The 26796-nt window shown below is 39.2% G+C and overlaps 1 protein-coding gene across 1 annotated transcript in view; it reads left to right on the top strand.

Moving 5' to 3' along the window:
* Positions 1-26796, top strand: part of FAF1 (Fas associated factor 1) — a 163925-nt gene that overhangs the window by 38412 nt on the left and 98717 nt on the right. The window contains exons 3-7 of the mRNA XM_075182058.1: positions 1730-1776; positions 2369-2589; positions 3946-4037; positions 9614-9705; positions 14930-15035. Coding sequence (XP_075038159.1) covers positions 1730-1776; positions 2369-2589; positions 3946-4037; positions 9614-9705; positions 14930-15035 — 558 coding nt within the window. The remainder of the gene's footprint in view (positions 1-1729; positions 1777-2368; positions 2590-3945; positions 4038-9613; positions 9706-14929; positions 15036-26796) is intronic.

The raw sequence follows: 26796 nt of genomic DNA, 5'->3' as shown, positions 1-26796 counted from the left end.
GGCCTCATTCAGAGTCGGACGCAAAGTCCGTTTTAGGCGCATCAGCCAAAAAACCACAATCGCGCATGTGCAGCAAGCACCGTATCCGCCTGAATCTTAGACGCAATTTACACTTGCGATAGCTTGCGGCTTACTATAAGGGAAAGGGTGGAATGCGGAATTGTGAAGGCGTGAACTTGGATAATATAGACGCAAGGGTTGTGGCCATGTAGGTAAATCCTGGACACAGACGCAACACGTCAAAAAAGGGCTAAAACAGTGCAGCAGGAATTAGGTGGTGCAAGTAGTTGGCTAGCTGCACAAACTGCTCGGTAGGGTATTACGAGGTAGATGCAACTGGGGTTGCATGCCACTCGTAATACCCTACCAAGCTGCGGCACACTCCCACTCCTCCACATCTTGGACGCACATTGCGTCCAACTCTAAATGAGGCCCTTATTGTGTTAAAGGCTAATTACACCCAAAACCAAGAATTTTGTTTTGGGTGAAATGAAATACTGTAGAATAAAGCACCAGTCACTCGGTGGATCCAGTGTGTCCCCCAATGCATGTGACGGTCTGTGATCCTCCATCCTACTGGGGCAGGCCTAGCTCATCAACCTCTGCCCCATGAACCTCTAATGGTAGGATCACAGGGGAGAGGCCTTTGACCAGCTTGAATGAGCACAAGTTAAAAGGATCTTCTGAATAGACCTTTAAATGCATTTGGGGACCTACTAGATCGTCCGAGCAGCAGTAGTACATTTTCTATATATTAATAGCATAAGTAAGACTTTCATGAGTGACTTATTTCTATGATGGCGTTGTCTGAGCATGGCACATCATATACCAAATTAAAGGTCTTGGTTTGTAGGTTTGCAGAAAAATATTGGTGTTTTAATCGGTTGCATAGTTTCTGAGTTATTTCGCAGTACGGTCGCCATTTACAACAATACATTACCATTGTCCTCTGGAAAATGTGATAGTTGCCAATACACCTGTACACCTGGTGGTTGCTCTGGACATAGTGACAGTTGGTGAACACTCCCTGTGCACCTGCTGAGTGACCTGGAACATGTGACCTGCTAGGTGGGCCGGAAACTGTGACCATTATTTGCAGCCACATATATCAGCGTGTCTTGCGGGGACCATGCTCAGCAATGTAACTTCGATGGAAGAACTTATACATATATTGTAGTGTATAAAGAAATTCGTTAGTTCCTTTTAGTATAGTGATTGATAATATAGTTATTTATACATTATACTCCTTTGGTAAAATTTCCACATGTAGTGTATAAAAAAAGTTATTGAATTCTGTTAATAAAGTAATTTAGTCATTCAGTTTAATTTAAGACTGTTACTGCCAGGATTGTCTAGTTGTATTTTATTTTAGGTTGCTTAACTCAACCAAAACTAAAAGTTTCATTTTTAAGGTAAAATACCATCTCCTGTGAAACGGTGTGATAAAAATGACTTGACGGCTTTTAAACAAAATCTCTTAAACATGTAATTATCTTGAATTAATTATCTGCATACTTTTATTCTTAACTGTTAAAATGAATATACATTATAGAGTCCTAGTTCATTTGCTAAATACTGTAAGGGACATTTCTGGACACTCCTACATGAAATTGTGTAGAAAATGGGAGTTTTGACAGGGTCACGCCGCAGACCTATGTATGACCTGTACTACTTCCTCACGCTGCACTGAGTTGAGGTTTCTAACTTTCTTTATCATTCTTCTTTGTAGGCAGCAATAAATGGGGTAATACCACAGGAAAATGGCATTTTACAAAGGTAATTATGTCCCAATTTCTGCCTCTGTGGAAATATGTATTTATATGCACCTCTGTGTATAACTCTAGGTAAATATGTATATTATGTATAGATTTGCACTGCCCTTTGTATAACACTCGTAGGCGTTGTTCATACTCGTCTGGCATACAACTGCTACTCAATGCTCTTCCACCCGCACCCTCTCCTGTGCAGGGCTCCTCTTCCCACAACCCCCCCCCCCCCCCCCCCCCCTCAGCGGTCCTCTCTTGAGCAGGGCTCGTCTCTCACCCTCCGCCTCTCATGTGCCGTTCTCTTGCACTGTGCCCTCCCCTTGTACATACTCTCCTGCACCTGGCCATCCCCTCACCTTGACATTATATTTATTTTAAATGTTTGAAAACAGTGGTGGTTATTTACACACATTACATGCAGAAAAGCTCAGGAAGAACCAGTGCTGCACAGGTCTTGTGTGATGCAGGGAGATAGCTAGTGGATATATTGCATGTTAGATATAACAAGGCATGAATCAATGTAGATTATTGCGTGTGTTATTGCTGTGTACTTGTATATTTTCTTTCTAGGCTAACCTTTATCTTCTGCATTATAATTTCAGTGAATTTAGTGGAGAAACAATACAAAACCCTATATTTGGTCCTATTCCCCAGCCGAACACCTCGGCATCCATCGCTTCCCCCTCCTCATCCTCTACATCAGCCTTCCGCCCAGTAGTTTCTAGCCGGCAGCTTGTAGAACGGCTTTCACGCATGCTGGACTTCAAAGTGGAGTACAGAGACAAGACGGCGGATGTAGTTCTGGAAGATAGCTGCACTGTCGGTAAGACAACTCCTTATTGTCACCCCAGCAGTTTGACACCTCTATAATGCTAACAAAATATATATATATTCTGAAATCACAATGTTAGTTTCTCTGTAAAGGGGATTTTCACTTTAATTTTAAGTGACCCCTAACCCCACTTCCCCACAGTTTGCCTTAATGGGGGTTGCTCTGCAGTGAACATTTGCACCTTGGAGTGAGACGGTGGTCATCAAGATTTGATTAACTACTAGATGAGAACTGTCTCCTGATTAGAGGAACCCTACAGTCAACCAGTTGGGTTCCAGCTGTCATTTTCATAACAGTGTTGTAGGACTCGATCTCTTCAGCTACACATAGTCTTCCTCCCTGCTGCTGTGTGCTGCCCAGGCAGAGCCATGTACCAATATCAGATATCTCAAGGAGAAACTTTACTAAAGTAATAGTCCAGAGAGGAGAGAAGGAAAAAAAAAAAATGTTTCCTTATTAAGCCGTTAGAGATCTGACCCATCCTGCAGAACGGGAAGTGTGACTTTGTCACTTAGACTTTGCAAATGGTAATTTTAACTTGTGCATCTGGCAAGGTGCACACAATTTCAATTTCCATATAGGTATTATGATATGCATATATGTAAATATTAAGTTATAACCTTTCTCACTGCATTATAACATAGACAGACACAAGCTTACACTTGAGATGTTACGGAATCATTTTGGCATTCTCACACTTTCACATTTGTAAATCACATTGATCCCTTTGGCCTCCTGTACTTTCAGTATATTTACACGTCTCCGTGGCATAGAGCTGAGGTTGGTCCAGTGGCAGGTGTAGAATATAGCAGATCCAGTTACACTACATTCCCTGTCCTCTTTAGCACTTAGTGCCACTGTCCACAAACACAGTTTAATCTCTGGCAAGTTCCGGGTGAGCTTTGGGCAATTTCATCCGTCAACAGTTTTTTGAGAATAAAAGTAGATTCATAAATCCATAGTCTGTAATGATACACACTTGTTTTTGAATATTAGGGTCTTTTACCTTTAACAAAACATGTATCAGATTTGTTAATGTCCTCTGTTCATTCTGCAAATAAAAAAATATGCTCCACTAGACGTATCAGGAGACATTTAGGAAGCCAGTACAATGGAAAAAGATTGTTTCCAATAGCATCCAATGATTTCATTTTCTTAACTATTCCATATAAATGACAATTGTCTGGTTACTGTAGCACATACCACCTTTTTCTGTTACACTAGTTTTTACAAAGGACGTTACGGTTTTTAAAACGTGTAAACAAAATTAACAGATAAATCTGTTATCTGTCATTATGAACCGTCTTTAACTATCCTTTTTAAAAATGCAACTTGCTCTGTTTCCAGGGGATATAAAGCAGATCCTAGAAAATGAGCTTCAGGTTCCTGCATCCAAAATGCTGTTAAAAGGCTGGAAATCTGGAGATGTGGAGGACAGTGTGAGTACATCACCCTATTCTTACATGTAGAGTGCTAGTCCCAGATATAGTTGTATACTGTCTAGATCAGTGATGACCAACCATATACACTTCAGGGTCCTATGGGCATTCCACTAAGCTTTGAGAAGGGCCTCACATTACCCTTAGTCTCAGTAATAAGTTGAAGCGATACATTTAATTAAGGAAATAAACGCCTATCTGTAATAACATGTTTAAAATTCCTGCCGACAAGTGTTGGAAGATGTAACAAACATCTGACAAATATACAGGAAGATGCCAGGGGCCCACAGGTGATGTCTCAGAGGGCCACATAGAGCCCTTAGGGCTGCCTGTTACCCATAACAGGTCTATGGAATAGGTGAAATGTGAGAGTGATCCGTTGTAGCTGCTCACTGCCCCCTCTTGGTACATAAGGAGTGTTTCATTTCTTGCCATTAAGCTGATCTGGAAAGCACCCTTGTTATGCCATTGACCATGATGTCCTAGAAGTTTTTTTTGCTTTTTTTCGATCCATCGCTCTCAAAAACAGTTAGTCTGTGGGTCGATCAATGTGGGAAGTGTAGTAGTGTTTCAGAAAACTTAAAATGATTGCCCACTTTGGGACTCTCCTCCCTTTTTTATTTACTGCATTCCTAATCTAACACATCAGTGAGGGTCTTTGGGACCACCAGAGTTACTTGACACAAGCAAATTGACGGGGGAGAAGCGGAACATTTTTGTTTCTAGAGGACTTCAGTCATCTTAGTCAATCGGTCAGCTAGGACTGAAGGCATACTTGCCAACTCTCCCGGAATGTCCAGGAGACACCGGAAATCTGGGTCGGTCTCCCGGAATCCCGGGAGAGCAGGTAAGTCTCCCACATCCAGCAAATACCTGGCCAAAGTAATGCGAAAGTGACTGCGTCATTTTGGCCCCACCCCCGCATCAAACCATCATTTCCGGCGCAGGGCCAAAATGAAGCTATTGACTGCTCCCTGCCCCCTTCCGCCCTCTAGTCACGCTGCCCTGTCCGGGATCTCCTGGACGAGTGTCTAAAAGTAGGTAAGTATGACTGAAGGTGTGCAGTGAATACAGGCCTGGTTGGAGGGCTACACTTCCTGTTGAGAATTAAATCTCTGCTTTTCTCTTTTCCAGTTGGCACTGTATAACAGGTGATATCAGGTGGCTGGGAGGATCCCAGCAATGCTCCACCCCTTACTCCACCCCTTAGCCTCTTACTAGTGCCAGTGGCATCAGTATGCAAATGAGTGAGAAGGCAGATTCAGCAGCTATTTTAGCAAACATAAATTTGGTTCCTACTGTTGTTGTTTAGAAGTGTATTAAAAAGATACTTCCAACAGTTGCATTATGTTGTTAACAATATTTACTGGATGTATAGATTGTGGTTTTGTGTGAGTGTAATCTGTCCAGTTTAGTCATTAAGATGCAGTTTCATGCTTATAGTGGCAAAACCTTATCTAGAGCTTGATTTGTACCCCAGTCTAATGCTGTTGTGTTACTTTACACTGTAAGTACAATGGAAACTAGTTCCTTTTTTATAGGTAGAACCCACATAAAGTGACACATGTAACACAAAAGACATGTAATACAATACAAAACACACATGATTATATAAACATTACATAGATTAAAATGTAAAAAACAAAAAATAAAAAAACATAAATTATTAAATTGAGATCCATAGTTTACCTGCAAGTGTTTTAACATAACTGAATTGTCTTATGTCACAGAGGATTTAATTCCCAACAAATTGAGCTGTGTCAACTCCAAGTGGCGTTCTGTCCAGTTTGAGTTTCATAAATGGAATTTAAGAACCATATTGTCTGACCTGTGCTTAGCACAATAATACTCATTAAATGGCCTTAATATATTCGTTGTATTTTCTATGTGTAAATTAAGCTACATAATATTTAAGATGTAATAAAACCAGTAACCAGTTTTTGAGAATCTGAAAATGATTAGTTGATTTGTTGGTAATTTAAAGCAATTTTTAGCAATCCGCTTAAGTATAGCAGATTTTTCAGAGATTGCTGCCACAAAGTGTCTGTTACGGTGGCATTATGCTTCACATAAGGAACTAAGCAATGTGTAGAAACTGAGACTGTTGCCAACCGCATGATAAATTAATGAATTCTTTTACAAAGGAGTCGTCCTACAGTGGATTCATGAAATGAGGTTAATACCTTAAAATTGGTAGCCAAAGTTACTGAAATGTGTCTTGATAAAATGATCAAACTAGAGTTTTAACCACCATCTTCATCTAGCAAACGATCCAAAAGCCATTATTATTATTATTATTATTATTATTATTATTTATTATTATTATTAATTTTTATTTATAGGCCAGTGCCGTACAGAGGGCAAACAACAAGATAGTACATGGTATAACAGTACAATACATTAAACAAGTAACCCTACAACTCTAAACACAGCTACTAGGGTGCAAGGGTTACATCCAGTGCAGGCTGAAACCTATGCCCATTAACATTGGCACAACTAACATTTTTAGAGCCACAAAGAGGTGCAAGTCAATGAGCAAAAGTTTTATAGGGGATAGTCTGATAGAACAAAGGAGATGGTTCCACTGGTGGGGGGCTGCACAGGAGAAATCTTGGATAAGGGAGTGAGATGTGACTACCAGAGAGGAAAGATGACTATCATTGGCCGACTGGAGAGGGTGGGAGGGGAGTATGTGGCCGACTGGGGAGGGGAGCAGTGGAGTTGGAGACTGCCTTGTATGTGAGCATAAGGGGTAAAAAAAAAGGTCCCCTCACCTTGGTTTTCCATTAATTTAAAGCCAATTTTAAAAGCCAAAGGAGATGACTCTTTTCTCTAAAGAATCTAGGCCCCAACCAAAGAATCTCATATAATTATATAACTGTATCATCAGGTTAGAGTTCAAAAAACATTACTAATTACATTAACTTTCTGATTCAAAAATAGAGAAAACCATAATGGTCCTACAATGAAGACTTGTTGGGTCACACTCTTTACCAGTGCAGAATCTGCTACGTCACTTCCATACTAGCCCTTTGAAACCTTAAAATCTATTGGCTATTCCTTTATCGAAACAAGAAAAGTATACCCAGCAGCCAGCAATCCCGGGCTAGATATGAACAATTGGCGATCCGCTAGTTGGAATGCTTTGGTCAAATCCACAAACCCATACTATGTCCTCAGCAGTTGGAGAACTGCAGGCTGCTCATGTAACTTCTCTACTAGAAAAAATTGTCTGCAACATCCTCTTTTGACAACCCGCTTAATATAACTTACCTGTGTCTTTATAACATGCCCACCCCTGGTGTAGCCAGTAAGAGGGTTCCTGTCTCTTGCCCTGCCCCCAATCACTTGCTCCGTTTTGCTGCAGTGACGCTCAGGTTTAGACTTTTCAAAACTGCACGTTGGGTGCACTGCAAATATTCTCTTGTCTTTTAAAGGCAAGGAAGCAAAGTTAGGGTGAGTCATCAATGTCTCTGGTTCACTGCTGGGTGGTCTTTATCATTTAACCTTTATTTGCTGCTTGCACTGAGCAGAGCAATGTACTATATTGTATCCGCTATAGGAGCAGGACACGGTGTGGCGTGATGCACACACGGGTAAATGTATGAAGCTCCGGGTTCTTCAACACCCGCGAGTTCGGCGTCTTCAGCGCTTAAATTTAAAGCAGCGCTGCCTTGTAAAGGGAAACTTCCCTGTACAAGGCAGCGCCACTTTAAATTTAAACGCCGAAGACGCCGAACTCGCGGGTGTTGAAGAACCCGGAGCTTCATACATTTACCCCACAGTCTGCAGACACTGCCATACTCTGCTCAGTGGTGAAATAGTTAAAGATCTCTTACGCAGCCTCCCCCCCTCTCTCTCTCCCCAAGTTAGTGGCATTTCAGTGCGTGCAGAGGAACAGAGGCTCAGTGTGCAGCCCTATCATTGGAACGGACAGTTGGACTATTTTTGGAAAGCTGAGGCTTTAAATAGCACCAGGCTACTGAATAAAAGGGCTGTTCTCCTGTAGGATACAGGCTGTTCCTGGAGGCTTCTCAGCCTGAACAGGTCTTAAGTTACCAGAAGAAAGAAAAACACTCCACGGCAAAGGGCCTGGAATACAAAATGTGTGAGGGAGACGCTGACCTAGCGTTGTGGTTACGGTGTGATTCCATATGGTGGTGTTAGTGCACAACAATAAACACTCAACTCTTATTTCCACATTTTGTTAATGTAAATGGGCCCATCGTATCTTACTATCACTCCAATCCTCTATATGGCTCTCTTGAGTAGGTGATGAAACCGATCATACGTAATACCATTAATACGTATTTATGTAAATATTTCGGAGAACTAAAGCTATGAGGAAGGGCTGGGATAACAGGGGGGCCCTGCTGCAGTCAATAACCTCTTTATCTGCTCCAGTGCACCTGTTTACATCTAGCGCATTTAAAGGTACACGCCGGCTTCACCGACTCTGGAACTTCCCAATCTGTTCGTATCATTGTGCAGATCTACATGAGAATGCACATGGTGGAAAGTGGAAACATGATGTCAAAATCCTCATAACTTTACCACTACTCTCTTTATTAATTTTATCTTCCTGACACAGTGCTTTGTTTATCTACATGTATCTTTTACTGTAATTGGAGAGAGATGGGACATCTGGGGGTAAATAAATGTATTAAGGTCAGACTTCTGCAAATGGTCGACATTACAGGCAAAATTTAAAACGACAATGTGTTTAAGGGCAAGTTTTGCCTTTCATAGGTGTGAATGAGCTCTATGACCGACAGTGTATCTTAAATGTAATGCGGTTTTCAAGTATTAACTAGTTGCTGCAAATGATGCTACAAACACATTGGGAGTAATGGGCATAAGGGAAACTGCGCCTTATAATTAAGCTTTAATGTGCCATAAATGTTCTGTAAGACAGGTTCAAGCGTTGCTCTGATAAAGCGCTCGTAAAAGATCTGATTTTCAGTCTTGTTTGCAATAATGCTTTTACGTTATTTCCTTGGTCTTGGTTACACTTTATATTACAGCTATTCTGTTCTCTATATAGAGGTTTTCTGACCAGTCCTTGGGGTTTGGTACCAGATCACTTATCATTGGACCTTTTATTTGAAGGGTAAGCGCACAGAAAAATAAATGGTTCTATAATATTCTATTAGTTCTGTTTGTAAACCTCTGTGTGCCAAGCAAGACATTGAATGAGACCCAGTTCCTGGACACTTGGGCTAAGCAGAAGGGTCCCTTCCGGATACATTGGCGCCTGTTAGTGTAGTCGCACAGTGCACGTGATCTGTCCGTGTCAGATCTTATTTATGAGCATTGCCGATCTAATTATTTGTGGTATCACATTTGTGGGCCTTACATGTTGATCTCTTTGCCCAGTATAGCAGGCAATATCAAATTTTGTTTGTGTGTTACTTTTGGACCTTTGCACTCAAATTCCACTATCTGTAGCAGCAAAACCTGCCTATCCCTCGTCCGTTGCAGCAAAGACGAAACAGTGTTTGCATTACAAATTTACCTGTTACTGGTGTAGTGTATCCGGTATACGTATTTATATTATGTGTTGTTTTTACTTTCAGACTGTCCTAAGGAGTCTTCACTTGCCAAAAAACAATAGCCTTTATGTCCTCACCCCAGAGATACCAATTCCATCTATGTCCAGCCAATCAGGGTAAAGTATTCAATTCTGTTATGTTTTTATTTTAAAGGCATTTTATACATTCAGCCAACTTTTGATTTATTGATTTATGTGCCTTTACTAATTAAATCGCTTTATCTTTCTGGCTTTCTTCTGAGAACTTCACCAAGACCTTTTAGATCATCCGAGTTACTCTGATGCCCTTGGATATGACACGGATCAGCTTTACCCTGTGCTTTTTTTTTATACAGCTGTTTTGTGTCATGTCCATGGGCAATAATAGACAAGGCTGCATGGGTAATATAGAAGTGTGCTAGACGTTTATCCACTGTAAGTTAGGCGCCGACTCTTGGGCTAAAGCTAGACCTCGATCTAATAAACTGTTTGTGAATTCATGTTAATAGAATACAGAGCTTTTGTTGGGTTTAAAGTTTATTGGGATTACAAGAGGTTAAATCCCTCTGTATAGAAATGTGTGTTCATTTTTACTTCTATGAAAGCCACAAAAGTTTTCTGCAATGGTTCTGTCTTTGAAATGACACTGTGATCCCACTACACACAAAGCTGGAAGTATAATTGTGCTGGATTATAGTATCACTCCCCATCATCTGATATCATCATCATCACCATTTATGTAGCGCCACTAATTCTGCAGCGCTGCACAGAGAACTCGCATCAGTTCCTGCCTCATTTTAGCTTCGTCTAAATTCCCTAACACACACACACACACACACACACACACACACACGTCAATTTGTTAGCAGCCAATTAACCTACTAGTATGTTTTTGGAGTGTGGGAGGAAACCGGAGCACACCGAGGGAAACCTACGCAAACACGGGGAGAACATACAAACTCCACACAGATAAGGCCATGGTCGGGAATTGAACTCATGACCCCAGTGCTGTGAGGGCAGAAGTGCTAACCACTTAGCCACTGGTACGTAGTTCTTTCTATCCGTACTCTGCTTGTTATTCCAAATCTCTTCTTATTTTCTCCCATCTGCTAATTATAAATTGTACGGTAAGCATTACATTAGCTATGTGGCATAGAGGAGAAGACACGTTCATCTTACAACATTATTGTCTTACAATACTTCAGAACATTACCTGGGCATTATAACGCTAACTAAGGAAAATGACACAAGCTGTGTTAAGTCAGCAGATAAACAGCTATAGGGTAAAGTGCTTGGTGATATATCGGAGTGCTTTTACGTACTGGTAAGAAAAGCGCTGGATAAAAGATGCTTACGTTGTGTTAGATGTAGTCTCTAAGTGCATGATTCAGCTCATGTGGCAGCTGCATGAGAGAGAACAATAACTTCCATCCATTACTTCCTGTTGTAAATTAAATTCACACAAATTCGCTATTCGCTATGTTCTGCTAAAGGTTATTAAATCTATTTTTAAATCGCTGTTCTTTATAGTGAAGTGCGTTATCGGAGGGTGATTTTAGTGGCCCATGTGACTACTCTTACATGGAGGCTTCCCTAGTCATGCTGGGTAATCCTGTCACCTCCAGGGCTATTTGTCTTCAGCCTGCACAATGGAGCAATACAATATTATATAACATTTTCCCTAATGGCATTGAACCTATTTGTTTTTTTTTTGTAGTTTGTAAAATGTGAACTTTGTAAAATAAAGAGTATATTAAAATAAAAATAGTCCACCAATAGAATAGCAATAATATTATATTTAATGGTGTCTGAAATGTCAGTGAATCACTTCCTTTCTGTTACCACTAGGAGGCGCACATCCATAACTAAACAGAGTAGCATCTAGTTGTATAAATAATAACATTGCTGAATTTTTTATTTTTTTTGTTATTTTTTTGCATTTAGATTGGAATTTACTCTTCTGTAATTGATGAAACCAGTTTACTGGAGAGAGAACATATTTGTATAATGAAATGTACTCTCCCCCCCCCCCCCCCCCCCCATCCTCCTATAGTCCTTTGTACAGGAGTAAGAACTCACCGTATTTAGAGTTTTAGTTTAGTAATGTTACTAATATGATGGTTTTAGATAAAGTATGTTAGGCCATCTGACTGTATGTATAATGTGCCAAATTCAATGCATCTTAAAATAAACAAAGAAAAAAACAGATTAAACTTATAAGTAAAAGCTTTTTCTACCCTTTACATATGTCTTTTAAATGCTGGCACACTGTATTTGCTATCCTACTAGAGTTATAGCTATGTAACAAAATGGCCAATGCGTAAATCCCGACTGACGCTACCAGCTTCCTTTTGAATTGTTGCAGTATAATTTAAGTCATAGTCTGTGTCCGAGGCCATGATTGAGATTAGAGCTCCATATTTGCTTTCCATCTGTGAGACGGTGCTTGGCGTGACTCCGCGGTACACAGGCTCTGGAGATTTGCATACTTTCCAGGTTTTTAAGTGACTGCTGTTTGCAGCAAATGTGAAATCTCCTCCAGCATTAGCTACAACAAACATTACATCTACATATTGATTTCTTATTTTGTGTTAATGTAAATAAGCTGTAATTACTGTAAATGTGATCCGTGGCTGACATGAGCCAGTATAAATCTGCAAGCTTAAAAACTGGAAATTTAATTGGCGGCTTTAGCAGTGTTTAATTTAAAATTCCCCAGGCACTTAAATAAAAATAAAAAAGGGCCAAATAACACATGGAAGTGTTGCATGTGCGTCATTGCACTGTCTCTAGTAAATGTTCAGATATTTACCACGTATAAACGTTTGCTTTAAGCCGGATAGGTTTCTAAAAGGTTACAAGGAAGGTGGTGAATGTTGTCTACACGCAGTGGAGGCAGCCATTTTGTCGGCTACACGAATATTAATTGGAACGCAAACCAATCAAATTGCATAACCTCTCTGATTATATTTCTAATGAGTGTTCATGAACATTGTTCATTCCAGAATATGACCACCTTAAATCTGTGTATGCAGCTGGTGCCCTTTAACCTTGAATATGTCTATTGGTGGCAGAACGAATGTCATTGCAGCTGGTGTGGTGGCTTTGGGGCCCAGAGGTTACAACAGTGATGCTGGTCTATTGGCTCCCATGGTCCCTGCTAGACACGTGTGGGGGAGGAGCATGCGCATTCAAGCCCCATTTGTGGAACTGAAAGCCCAAATTGGGGGTTTGCAATGCAAGCTCGGAAGAGTAGGGTCCACGGGAGCACATAGACCTACACAGTGTCCTACCTCCCAACTTTCTCCGATTTCAGCATGAGTCACGATTTTATGGCTCTGTCCCACTCCCCCGGCCAGGGATATGTTTGTCCCGCGTGTTTGAACTTTGGGGGACGGGCAGTATGTAATGGTCATCCTAGCGCTTTACAGTGTGAAGCAGCCCTCTAGGGATGTGGCCGTTCCCTGTTGCAGTGTGACCACACCCCCATTTGTACTTGGCCACGCCTCCTGTACTGCTGGTGGGGGACAGACATGTTTTGCTATGGTGTATGGCAACGTGGTGTCTGTCCTGCGCTTTCCACCTTTTTCTTGGAACAGGCTGTTCTTACAGTGCTGTCAGCATGACACATTGGTGTCTGCTCTGTTTGCCGCTATTGAACACTCAATTAAATAAAAAAAGTCATATAATGAGAAGTTGTGACTTACGTGTTTCATTGGTCATAGCTGCCACTAGCTTTGAGCAAAACACCCCTACTTCTGCTAATTTTTAGATAATATGTTTGTAAAGTGAGGCTAACCACAGAAAACACACACTTTAAAATCAGTTTAACAGGCGTTTATACATCTTGAAAAAAAACGAAAATTGCCTTAATTTATCAGACTTAAATCCATTCTAAAATCTCCTGTTTTATAATCTGACACTTTATGAAGTGAGAGCTGCCATGATATCTGTCGCAGTGGGCGGTTCTGTGTGGGCTATGTTAAGAACAAAGGAAGTATTTGCCCTTATTGCGAGTTCGTATTGAGTAAATGTGACATGTGAACAGTTAATAGGTAAGAAATAAGGCTTCTGCAGCATACTGTACAGATAACGGGCAGTTCATGTATTGATCCAATTGGTGGCCTTTTTAAGGTAAAAACTCGCTGAGATGCTATGTATTAAAAAAAAAAAAATATTGAAAGAAAAAAAAAAAAAAGGTGAAACGCGTTAGTGGTAAAGAGTCCATATAACATAATGCAACAATTAAGTAATACATAAAGGAGTCCTAGTCAGGTTAAAAGATTTCTAAGGGTGACTAAAACCTTAGAGAAAAATGTAAACGTCTTTGTCTGGTTCTGCAGCAGATCTGTACGGTTTGTTCTAATACGGGGCAACTTTGATTTGTTTTAGTAAGGTCTTGTATTCAAGAAAATGTTTATATAATGCAGTTCCCATAAATGTGTATATATAAAATATTTTCCCTGCATGCAAATAAGAAATTGCATTTGCACCCCTTGCGTAGCTACATGGATTGTTTGAGTGCAAATTAGTGCCTGTTACCACCAATTGAAACTATTCTGCCCTGTTTTGTCCACACGGGGCACTGTTCCTTTGGGGGCGTGGCAGAAATATGTCTAGTTTTTTTTGGGGGTAAAAGCGTTAGCACCGTGAGTTTTCAAAGGCAAAATATTCTCTCAAATATGTCCTTGTATCACATTTTACATAAGGTGCATTTGGTTTGGGGTGCTGAGAATTTCAGTCTCGCAATAAGAAAACACCACAATATGATTTAATGAGGGTAGGTATATACCCTCTTTATATGCTACAACACAGTGTGCTGATTTGTACAGATATATTATACACATACATTGATGATGGCTTTAGTACAAAATATCAGCCCTTCGTCCTTTTATTGCAGAGTTCCGAAAACTAGATTAAAACAAGAATAGATTCCTCCAGCCTAGAGTGAGTGCTATCTTATGTTTTATGAGTATATCTAATGTACTATCCCAATGCAGTGTAGTGTAATTTCATTATTCTACATTAACCTAAATGGTTGGGACCTCTTCCTGGGGACATGTTGGAGCTTTCAGGGTGTCTTTGTTTGGTTAGGTCCCTGTTGCAATGCTGTATGTACGTGTTTAACAAATTAGACGACCTAATTATCCGAGTGTTATCTATGTGTCTGTGCAGTAACAGGCTCACAGGACCAGTGCTTTTTATTTGGTCCGTACTGTAGCCGTTCTGTTGATGGGTACGAGAGGTGTTGCCTAGACCTGCCTGTGTGGCAGCTCATTCTGTCCCGGAGGGATGATGGTTCTGATGAAACATGCCGCTACTTGTCTGTGCTGACTTACTGTCTCTCTTTCCATCCCCTCAGCTCTCAACAGGAGTCATTAAACCAGAACTACATGCTGATCATCACTCACCGGGAGGTCCAGAAGGAATACAACCTGCAATTCTCTGGGAGCTGCACAATACAGGAGGTGAGTGACGTGTGGCCTAAGCCTGGCTGCAGCAGTAACAACCATCAGTGCAAATTTAATAAACCACAGCAGCTAAATTATTACAAGTATTGTTACCACTCAGCGGTGAGAGTTATTTTTGGAAGTTTTTGTGATCTTTTTTTCTTCTCTCTGTCTCTTGCACTCATGAAAGTTAAGGTAACTGTAAACATACGACCAGATTGAAGTCTTGGGTTACGTATACATTAGCGCCTGCAATGTCTCTCTTTAACACATTTTCAAAGAAAAAGTTTATAAGCCGCATTACGATTGAATGCACTTGTGAACAAGCCTGATTTTGTTGTGTGTTTTTTTTTGTTTTTTTTTTTATAATTGGTAAAACAGTGGAGTTACCATCTTGTTCAAATTAATTGCATATGGTGGCTCTTATTAAGGGCGATTCATTGAATGAAGCCCATTAAGATGAAGGTAAGTTTTTGACTCTCATCAGATGCACGCAAGTGAAATGCATGTAAAGAAAAATATATATATACCTCGTTTGGTACGGTGACTTGATTATTAAATACACTTTTTTTTTTTTTTCTAAGCTGATATTTCCTGCCTAGTGCCAGTGTGATAGAGAGAGATATATATATATATATATATATATATATATATATATATATATATATATATATATATATATATATATATATATATATATATATATATTATATGCAAATTGAATGGAGGAGTCGGCATCAGAAGCCACAGGGCACCTCCCACTGCTTTGCATAGACCAGATGTATAGACTCTCTCATCCTCCACCTACAGTTTGTCTGTGAATCAGCTTCAACACCCAGGGTTGAATTTCTAGTTACCTGTGTACTTTAATGGACTTTGAGTACTTGTATGAGATAATGATGTAAAATTTGATAAATAGGTTATATTTGTTAGTTGACCATCGGTAAGGGAAAAAAACAAAACAATGATGGTGGAAGGAGTTTTCAGTCTTCAGGAGATTTTAATCATCGACCTATAGATACCCCCCTGCAACTTTTACGAAATACATCATTCTTTTTCTGTCTAGCTTCCTTTAGCCATGTGTGAGTAATGTGAGTTGGTTTTTTTTCTTGGCCGAGATAAGAGACAGTATGCTATAAATACATGTAATGTAAATAAAAATAATCTCTCAGGCGCTCACACTATATAATATAAGGACCTATTGTCGCTACCTATCTTAGGGGTGCCAATCCCTAAATAAAAGCAATACCTGAAACCATAAGAAAGGTGCGCCAAAAGCTAAAGAAATCTTTAGAAATATGACGAAATCGTGTGCTTCTATATATTAAAAAAAAAATATATATATAATTTTACGAATAAAATAATGGTTAAAAAACTAGATCTAAACAGATATCAATATCTAAAAAAAAAGCTTATAATAAACAGCTTGATTCAAATGCTAGTGAATGCTACTATATACAAAAATCGACAAACGGATTCAGATACTACAACATATGCATGCAGCTGTAACAGAAAAATATATCTTGGTTGTTGAAACAGTTCTCTTTAAACTCTTGAAAGAGCCCATTATTAGAGAGAGAGAACTGTTTCAACAACGATGATATATTTTTCTGTTAAAGGTGCAATCATGAGTATGTTGTAGTTTCTGAATCTGTTTGTTGATTTTTGTCTATAGTAGCATTTAAATCGAGCTGTTTATTGTAAGTTATTTTTTAGATATTAATATCTGTTTATCGATTTTTTTTTTATTTTTTTTTTTTATTTTTTTTTATTTTTTTTTTAATAGAAGCACACAATTTTCCTCACATTTCTGAAGATTTTTTTAACTTTTGGCGCACCTTTCTTATTGTTTCAGGTAATGCTATAAAGACATGGCTGAAAAGCAGTAAGGAAGCTTGAGCTGCTTAGGAAAAGTTGCAGTATGGCGGCATTTACAAGCCATTAAATTTTCCCTGAAGGTGGAAAACCTCTTTAAGAACACCAGGGACAGACAAATCTTAATTTTTAAACTAGTGTAGCTTTGTTTTAATTAATTTTAGGAACTACAGGAAATGGGGCTTTCTGGTTATTTGCCAAAGGGAAAGACACCCGTGGGGTAACTAAGAATACAGGGTTTTGTATTTAGGGTGCATCTTTCATTATGTCTGGATAGATCAGATTTATCCTAGTTACATTCGGTCAGCCCTGTGGGTATCGCTATCAAAGCTCTTTCTATTTTCTGCCTAGAATGCAGTTAGACGAAAACGTAAGTGGGGACACGTACAAGGAGGTGCTGGGTTTTTTGGATGTTTACACTCCTCTACGTCCGCATCTATCCTGCAGTTAAAACTAACACATTTAAACCTCCTGTGTGCACCTGTCTTAGAAGGTTGTATAAGGCACCTGTATTGTATCTATCTTATGAAACTGGTCTGTTGTAGATCAAATAAAAAAAATACTTGTTACTGTGCAAGATTGAGGGCTGTTTTTAAAGCATTTTTGCTTATATTTTAAATTTTATTTTAATTGTTAACACTGCTTAGGAGCTTACGCACATGCAATACTCCTTCCAGGCAGCAGAGGGCAACATAAGACATCATTCATCATTTACAACACCACCAAACCATTCAGCAACTCCAAATTAGCTTCTGAAATATAAACAGAACCTAGTATAATGGCCGGGTTATTGTTTGATCTGGAGATAATTGGCACATTGCTGGAAGGAGACTTAATTTCACCCTTTTAAATTAAACAATGAGATTTAAAAAGATATAAAATATTCATTAATGTTTAGTGATTATAAAATAGAGGCACATATTTATTTTGCCATTATTACTGTTTCGAGGAAGAAATACTGCAAATATATAAAGAATGGAGTTGGCCATTCTGACAAGTTGAAATGTTTAAGCAGTGTTAATGCAATCTACTCACACATGATATTCTATGCAGAACGATTCAAAATGACTACATCAATTATTAAAAGCTGGAATTAATATTCTATATATGTCTCCTCGCTCCCCACCGTTCTGTGCGTGTCTCTGGGCACCCATCTGTTTGGATAGTAAAATATACATTGGAAAACAGAAAGCAACAAATATAGCTACCATTTCTTCTGTCTGCTGCAAAATTGCCTTTTTAAACCCTTTAATGTCCATAGCGTGGTGAATGTATGCATATAAATGCTGTATCGTTTCCTCCACCCTTCATCCTAGACCAGTGATAGGCACCTGATACACTTCAGAGGCCCTGTGGGCGTCCCTCTAAAAGGACCCCCACATGGCCCATAATTTCCATCATAAGTTAAAACAGTACATTTTAATCAAATAAAGAGGCACCTATGTGTAATAACACATGAGCAGGCATTATAAACAAGTGTTACCAGCTATAACAAATCTGACAATAAAGCAGGAAGGAGCTGGGGGCCACAGGTGAAGGCTCGGAGGGCCACATGTTGCCCTTTACTATCCTACGTCCGCTTTCAGCAAAAGTAAAAGATAAAAGTGTATCTGGCCCCATACACAGGCGGGGATGCAGCTATTGTGTGTGTTGGACCACTAATCATCCTCTCCATGCACTAGGGATGAGTGACCTCATTGAGGCTTGAGGCACTTGCATGAGGCACTATCGGTTCACTAGGGACCTTTGCATGAATATTGGTAAGACCTGAAACTAGCTGCCTCTCCCTTGTGCAGGAGAGAGGTACAGTGTACCGTAAGACATGTATAATTGTAAAATAAATATTATAGGCTTTTGCAATTTATTTTGTTGGGGAAACTTCTGTAGCTTTGATTAGATTTACGGGTTTTTATTTGTTTTCATATAAGTATTTGTTGCGCTTTATGGAGAATATCTACTCTCAGACTGAACCTCTTCATTGTCGATAGTAACTACGTGCTGTAACCTGACTCATGGACATGAGATTACTGTAGCCAAAATACTAGATAGGTCGGGGAAAAAATCTGGCAATAGATTGAGAAATTCAATTGTATTTTTTTTCTTTCTGCACCTTTTAAAATGAGCTTGTTTCTTTCAAATTTACATAATTGACGTCTAAAGCATATATTTGACAAACACTCGTATATAAATAAAATATTATGTAGGTGAAGATATGCGTTGCATACAAAAATATAACAAAGTTTACATTAGCGATTGCGCTTTAAGTGATGTTAGGACTTTTTTCACAGTTACGTAGCTGACATGAGATTGTATTGCTTTATTTTTTTTGTTTGTGTTTTTTTTTAATTGGAGTTTTGAAAAGGAAGAAAGAGGAATTGAGGTAGATTAACAGGGCAAAAAGGAAGATATGACCAAGGAGAAGTAGTAAACTGCACCAGTTATACCATTGTCTTTATTTTTATTTGCAACACAGCACCAGCCTATAATAAATCCAAGTCACATCATTCAGGAGAAACGAAATTCTACATTTTTACACTTCTTTTTTCTCTGTCCAGTGTTTGTCTTCTAAGGCAATGTTATAGAACTGAGAGATTAATTGTCAGCACTTGTCTGGCTTAATCACAAGTCCCCTGCTTACAGTCTACCCACAGCAGAATGAATCTATGCCCTGTGTCTGTATGGTATAGTTTATAATATAAAGAAAAGATTTTTAACTTAGTATTTTATTTCTCTGCTTTGACACAGTGTTCCGTTTCTCATTTAGCGCATTTTGTTTTGTTTTTTATTTTTCGTTGTTTTTATTTATTTATTTTATTTTAGCTTTACTGTTGTCTACAAATAAGCAGATTGTTTGTTTGTATTTACAAAATAAAACCCTGAAACATTTTTTAAAAGCATAAAAAACGATTCGAATAGTAGTTAGGAACGTAAGGTAGGTTTGCAAAAAGATGATTCCGAGTACCCACCCTAACTTGGTGACGCATGGTCTGCAACTAGTCCTATACTCTTAGTTCTATGGAGAATAGAAATGTATTCTAGAACATATCTTCTGACTATGGATGACAAAGTGATGCGCAAGTATTTGTGTGTAAACTTGCCTATCTGTGTGCATCACCCAGTATTGTTTTATTACTGTTTGTTCCCAATTGTAAAGCGCTACGGAATAAGCTGGCGCTATATAAATACATGTTGGTGATATATATATATATATATATATGTGTGTGTGTGTGTGTATTGTTACATAAGTGAAAGCCAAACCAAAAACCTATATTTATCAGAATGCCAAACAATGTCGGAGTTTTAGCATGGAATTAGAATATATCCCTTTTTTACCTTGACACTTACTATTAACGTTTATTTGTATAGCAGTAGCATTCTCCGCAGTGCTTTGCTAATATAGGAATTAGAATGTTTTGACGGTTGAACATGTAGTTTTATGGTTCGGTACCTTTTTTAATCGTGTGGTTTTGTTTTTTTGTTTTTTGTTTTGTTTATTATGTTTAAGGCCTATTCGCACTCCTCTGCTGATGGTGCGTTTAGCATGTAATAGCTAATGCCTGAAAAGCACATTAAACATCGTATCAGTGGTTTCTTCTAAAATAAATGTCTCTGTTCCCACCATTAATTTCTAAAATGTTAACGTTGCTGTATAAATTTTAGAACACATGCCCTATTTCTGTTGACATGCATTACCGGTAGATTGTACTGCTAAAAGTGCAGTGCATGGAAAATGCGTTAAACACATAAATAAAAATGCGTTTAAAGCACAGGTTGGTTTTTCATGCATTTTTTTACCCATTTTTCCAGTGCCTACGTGTGAACGAGCCCTTAATGCATGCCGACATTGGGGAAGTGATGGCTCAATAATAAACGGAGAGGTGCTAAAGAGGAACGATGACGCTTGTAATTCCTCCGATTCCTTCCACATTCTTAAAATGACAGTCTTTAAGATAACCGTGTCCAGTTATGACAATCCCAACCCGTAGAATGGTCTAAAGGCTCTTCTGGAATAATTGCAATGGCCAGTACTGTAATAATCCCACTTTACAATATGCACTTGACAGGTTGTAATCGTGCTAATTGAAGAGGCTAATTCACACTCGCTTCATTCCATTGAAAGAGGGAATCAGCAGCTTGTTTTGCTTTTGACCAGATGGTCGTGATGAACACCTACTGAGCACTTTAAGTGCTTTCGCTGGGATTACAAAGGCAGTGGGCTGAACTCATCTCGAAATGATTTGAGAAGAGCGAAGAACAGGAGCTGGGGAAAGGGGGGGGGGGGGTAGACCTGAGCGCTCAATGGATTTGGAGAAGCTAAATTAATTCTAGAGGAGCCATTACACACTGAGCCCCTTTTGATAGCACTCTCCCCCTTGTTTGTTCTGTAGCAATGAGAATGTGAAGGCAGATTACAACAAACAGACGTAGGAGAGAGGGAAAAAAAACTGCTGTGAAAAGGGAGAAAAGGACCCCGAAAAGCCTTTTATATCGGTGTTGATTTTTTTTTTATTTTTTTTCAAAAAGTGCATTATGTGTGAGAATCGCTGGTGTATAGAAAGCCAATTGGTATTTTTTTTTTTAAGTGCTATTAAAGCGGTATGAATATATAAGCATGAGCAACAGTTGACCGAGTTTAGTGCGGCCAGGCATTGAGCCCAAGGGCGAATTGCATTGATTAAAAGCGTCACCACCCCCATTTTAATATGAATGTGGCTGCTTTTTCTTCGGCCTGCCTCTGTTTACTTTACATAATCAGAATATACTTTTTTCTTTTCAGCTCTCTTATTGCTGTAGATGTGTACAATTTTACCAGCAGGCTGGATTTTTTTTTTCCCTTCTGTTTTTAATACGCTGGATTCTTCTAACGCCGGGATTCCTGCTAACGTGAAACACTTACTCTGAAAGAATGCAGAAGTATTTGCTTTACGTTGATAAGCGGCAGATTGTAGCCTGTTATTGATTACAGCCCGAAGGGTTATATTAGTTATGTCGCATTGTTATAGACGAGTGTTAATCAGACTCGTTGGTAATTTTACATCTTGTAGCAATTATATCGAACTTTATTTTACTCTGAAACTGGTGTTTGGGGTGCACAAATTGATGTGTATATATAGGAACCGATTCGAAATATCCGACATAGCATCTCCTACATAGGACAGGACCATACTCTAAATCCTTCGGAAGTATCGCGTTATGGTTTACAGCCTCTGCATAGAAATCCCGATCGAGGATTACGCTTTGGCTTTTCAATTAATTATAAAATGATGCCACATTAGTTATATGAATGAACCTAGTTTGGATTTTTTAAATGTTTCATTTTAAAAGACTTAAATAGGTTTCCACCTTCAGAATGCATTGATTTGTAGACCCCTCCCTGCAGCTTTTGCTAAATATACGCTTTTATATTTCTGGCTTCCATCTATGCTCTTTAGCCAGATGGTTATGTGATCAGAGTTGCCTGTTTTGGTTGCCCTGGGATAAGTCCTAAAGCTGCTATGCCGTTAGCAGAGTAGCCAATGCAGAGAGCTGTCGTATCCCACGGCAACGGATACTTTCCCTGATGGTATAAAATACATGGCTGAAAAATACAGAAGAATAACAGACAAATTAATGTATTTAGTGAAGGTTACAGAAAATAGTGTATAATAAATTGGTTATATTTAATCTGTTGGGTTAGGAAAACACCTTCTATACGGGGTTTTATTTAATTATTATGTTAGAGGGTTATAAATATAAAACTAGTATCCCCATAGATCTATACAACAAGAAAAAGAAAGTTAGTCAAGCAATAGACCCTGTTCTGGTGATTCAACTGTTGTTTCCACTTTCGCCTCTGACACTCATCCAAACATCACTATGTAGCAACGTTCTTGCTCAAACAGCACAGCATAATACCCAGGGTGCTGGATAGTGGTGGCAGGGCATGGCCTAAAATTTGCATTGTTAATAATACAAATTGCAGTTGCACGGTCAGAAGCCTTTTTACATTTTCGTTTTTGCACGTACCAGTGTTCCGATCGGTAAGGTCAAAGATAATGGATCAATGAATGAGAAATGATCATTCATGTGCATGAAAGTATGTTACTGAAAAGTTGTATCCGTAATTATTAAAGCTGATTTATAAAATATATTTTGTTCTTTCTTTAGTTCATGTTTGTAAATGATATGTGCTCTTTAGTTACAAAGGTGATTAAATTCAGTATTTTGCTGTTTCCTCCCAATAGTATGAGAGGAGAATGTCTGTCTAGCTTCTGACTAACCCTCTTCGTTGATGGTAGCAATCTGCTTTAACTGAACACTTGTAGACTGAAACTAAATGCATAAATGCTATGTGCATTTCAATCATTCTGTAACCATACCATAATTGTATTGAGAATATATTTTTTTTCTGTTAGCTGTACTTTTATGTTATCAGCTTCACCGACCTGAGATTTATAACTATATTCAGGGTCTTAAAATCAGATTTCAAAGCTTCTGTAAAACTGGTGGTGGTGACTTTAATGCAAGAACGCTGGATTTTGGGCGTAAGTTTAGACGCTGGCTTTAATGAGTGGCAATTGTAACTTTTAGCGTATCGTGTAACATCTGTGTGCTTTGTGGAGCGTTAAGATTTCCGGTTAGCGTATAGATGGTAAGTGATGCTGGCCTCTAATAGAATTACAATAAAGAAATCTCCATTAGTGTTTCAGGGAAGCATATGAGTTTGCATTGAAGACAATTGCAGTGAGTGTCAAATCATATGCTGGGATTTGTGCAAGTTGCGTGACCAGACACTGCAGTCCCGGATTTCTCCAGGTTTTTTTTTTAGCTACAAGGGGAAAAGCATCTGCTCCCAGCAAAGATGCTATTGTTCCATCCCTGATACTTGCTCTTCTCCGCGTCTTGTACCCAGGCTCGGGATTAGATGCCACAGAGAAATAATGCAGGTTTTAACTCGTCACCAGTGCAGCTGTTCTCGTATAAGGCCCAGATAGCTTAAGTATAGCAGACAGAGCCAAAGAGACAACGCCGATCAGAGGTCACCTCCCTAAAACACCACTTCTCTGGGGGGAGATCACCACCGCTCTGTGTGTTCAGCGTCTGAAGATAGAAAGCTCTTTTGACGATTTCTGTTTGGAAAGGAATACAATTTGCATAGTAATGGTCATTCTCTTGTCCCCTCTCTTGCAATTTATATAATGCTGAAGGAAAACAGTAGCATCAGTCATTCTTCTCCAAACTGTTCCCTTGCTAGGTGATTGAAATATAACCCTCAGTCTCCGGTCCTGTCAATGGCATCAGTGCTAAATACAATGCAACATTTCTGTGAGCCTAGTGAGCCGCTACTGAATACTTTAAAGTCAGCGCTACTATCCTTAGACAGCTTCCACTATTCACTCCATCCTGGACAGAGTTGCTGCCCTCTGCGCACAGGCTCCCGTTTCTATTATATAAATGAGATACATTCTGGCGCAAACCAATCCGTATCAATGAATTAGTTCTGAATTTGCTTATTATTACTACAACTAATATATTGAACATATGATCGAAGATCTTCCTTTATTAATAAACTGAAAACTTGCATATGAGCATACCTCAACACAAAAAACAGTTCAGTACTCACAATAAACATTATAAGTTAAATTCCTCATCACAGTTCAAATAAATGAAAAGCTATAAAACATCTCAATAATACAATACTAATAGACAGCGGAATTTAACTCCAGTATAGACTGCTATAGCTCTGAACGGCTAGTGTCACTCTTTTCAAAGGGTGATGATATTGCTTGTGCATCATTGAAAAGCGATCAGCCAATTTGTAAAATACTTTTATAGTTGGCCTATGGCATGCTTTCCATTGCTGAATATAAAAAGGTTTAGCTGCCATTTGAATGCTTATTGTATATTTGCAGGCTAAAGCATGGTACTATACTCCTAAGAAGCGTAATTGAAGCAGAGCATTGTTTTCTAATGAAGTTAATAGCAAAGTTGTTAGTATGTTTTACAGCATAATTCTAACATGACAGGTGGTCACAAAATGACAGCGATACCTGTTAATAAGCCACTAGAAATCTGTTGCCTCATCATCTGTGGTAGGTCCGTCAGTACAGATAGCCCCGGTGATACCTGGAGTGATCCGATAGCTCGACCGGAGTCCTGAACATTCAAATCTATTCCAGTCTGGCTCCTTGCTGATGTGACAAATTAGGCAATGGCCGTGTCGCTCGGGTATAGTGGCAGGATTGCTATGTGCGTTACCTGGCCTCCGCTGCCGGTACAGTGTGCTCAGGAAAGCCTTTCAAAGAAAATCCTTCTTTTGCATTGGTCAGATTCTTTTGTTTGCAGCAGAGTATCCAACAGCAGTTTTTTAGGACCTTTTACACCTATTTACCGCCCATATATTTGAAACATGGGCATTACATTATATTCCCGTAAGATTGTCTACGCTCTCGGCAGTCTACTAATCGTAATTTTCTGGAATATTGAATATGTTGCTGCCGAACATTTAATAACTGCACATTTATTTCTGGTTGCATTGACAGAGCTAATGAGCGGACTCTGCATGTTATCTGATCTTAATGTGATTTATGTAGCACTACATAAATTGACCGTTCTGTGACTGAGACATTGAGGTGGAGAGAAGTGATGGCAGAGATCACAGTTGAAGAGGATGCTATATAGACCTCTGTGTCTGCACCATGTACCTGCTAGATGCACATTGGTATGTCAGTTGGCGGTTAAGTCTTCATGTCATAATGAACGGCCTGTTATATGGTTATTTTAGCAGTAGTGTAAAGGAGAATATAGAACTTAGTGTCACATTGGACATTGGTTTTGATAGATTTGCTTGGATGTCTAAAATTGTTTCCATCCTGAAGCCACAGAAAGCTGTAATAATCAGCCCAGGCAGCCATCCAAATCTTGCTTGTCACTTAGTGGTAGCTGTCGGCGCTGTGCCAGGGGATGTGGCATGATTTCTTAACCCAGGTACAAGGCGCTCAGCCATGGAAATTTACGGTTTCTCAGTGGTTGTCGAACCACCTTTACGGGTCTAACTTTGATCAACCAAGTAACAAATTCATGCTCTGATCCTAGCAGTGGGACAATGCAATGGGGAGCTGAAAATGTAAAATGCATTTCTACCATATACAAACTGAAAATAATGCATAGGCTCAGCACGCTGTTTGCGTTGTATGTTTGGGTGTTTTTCTTTTTCTTTTGCACAAATGTCTTATTTGCTGTGCGCTGTTTGATGTTCAGCTACGGAGATGTCTGGCGCAACATTTTACAGACTTGTGCTCCGTTATGGCGATGCGCACGTCAACCAAAGTATAATTGTTTACCTCTGACCCATTTGAATCGCCCCTAATGAGGGGGCTATGCTGCAGCTCGCCCACCTTCTTTGAGACACCCCAGTGTAACCAGCTTCTCTCTTGACATGCTAACCCCTTGCACATGATGCCTGTATACAGATGCACATTAATACCTGATGTCACAGAAGAAGACTTTTGCACTATTCTGCTTTATTCCATGTTTGTAAGTGGCATTTACTGAACAGGCCAGTTGCCATATAGATGTACTTTTATAGAGGCCAAAGAAATTATTATTTTTTGTTTAAAGTAGAGGTTAATATTTGTCACTCACCACAGCCACAAACACTTATGTGGGGCCAATTTAATTAGGGACCAGTTAACTTAGCATTTCTGTCCTGCAGTCACAATACATTCTGCTCTCCACTGTAGCGGCAGCTGTATATTTTTCCAAGGCTTATTAATAATGGCAGCTACTGGGATCTACTCTAAGTTGTGGTTCTCCACGCAGAGTCCATAGCCAAGTGTGTAGCCTTCATAAGACACCCCATAGGAGTCTATATTCTGTCTAGACTCCCCATTATAGACTTCCCATCATTTAAATTAAGTTTATC

The sequence above is a fragment of the Mixophyes fleayi genome, chromosome 8 (genome assembly GCF_038048845.1).
Source record: "Mixophyes fleayi isolate aMixFle1 chromosome 8, aMixFle1.hap1, whole genome shotgun sequence".
Lineage (NCBI taxonomy): Eukaryota > Metazoa > Chordata > Amphibia > Anura > Limnodynastidae > Mixophyes > Mixophyes fleayi.
Note: the sequence above shows the minus strand (reverse complement) of the source record. Positions and strands in the feature narration are given on the sequence as shown.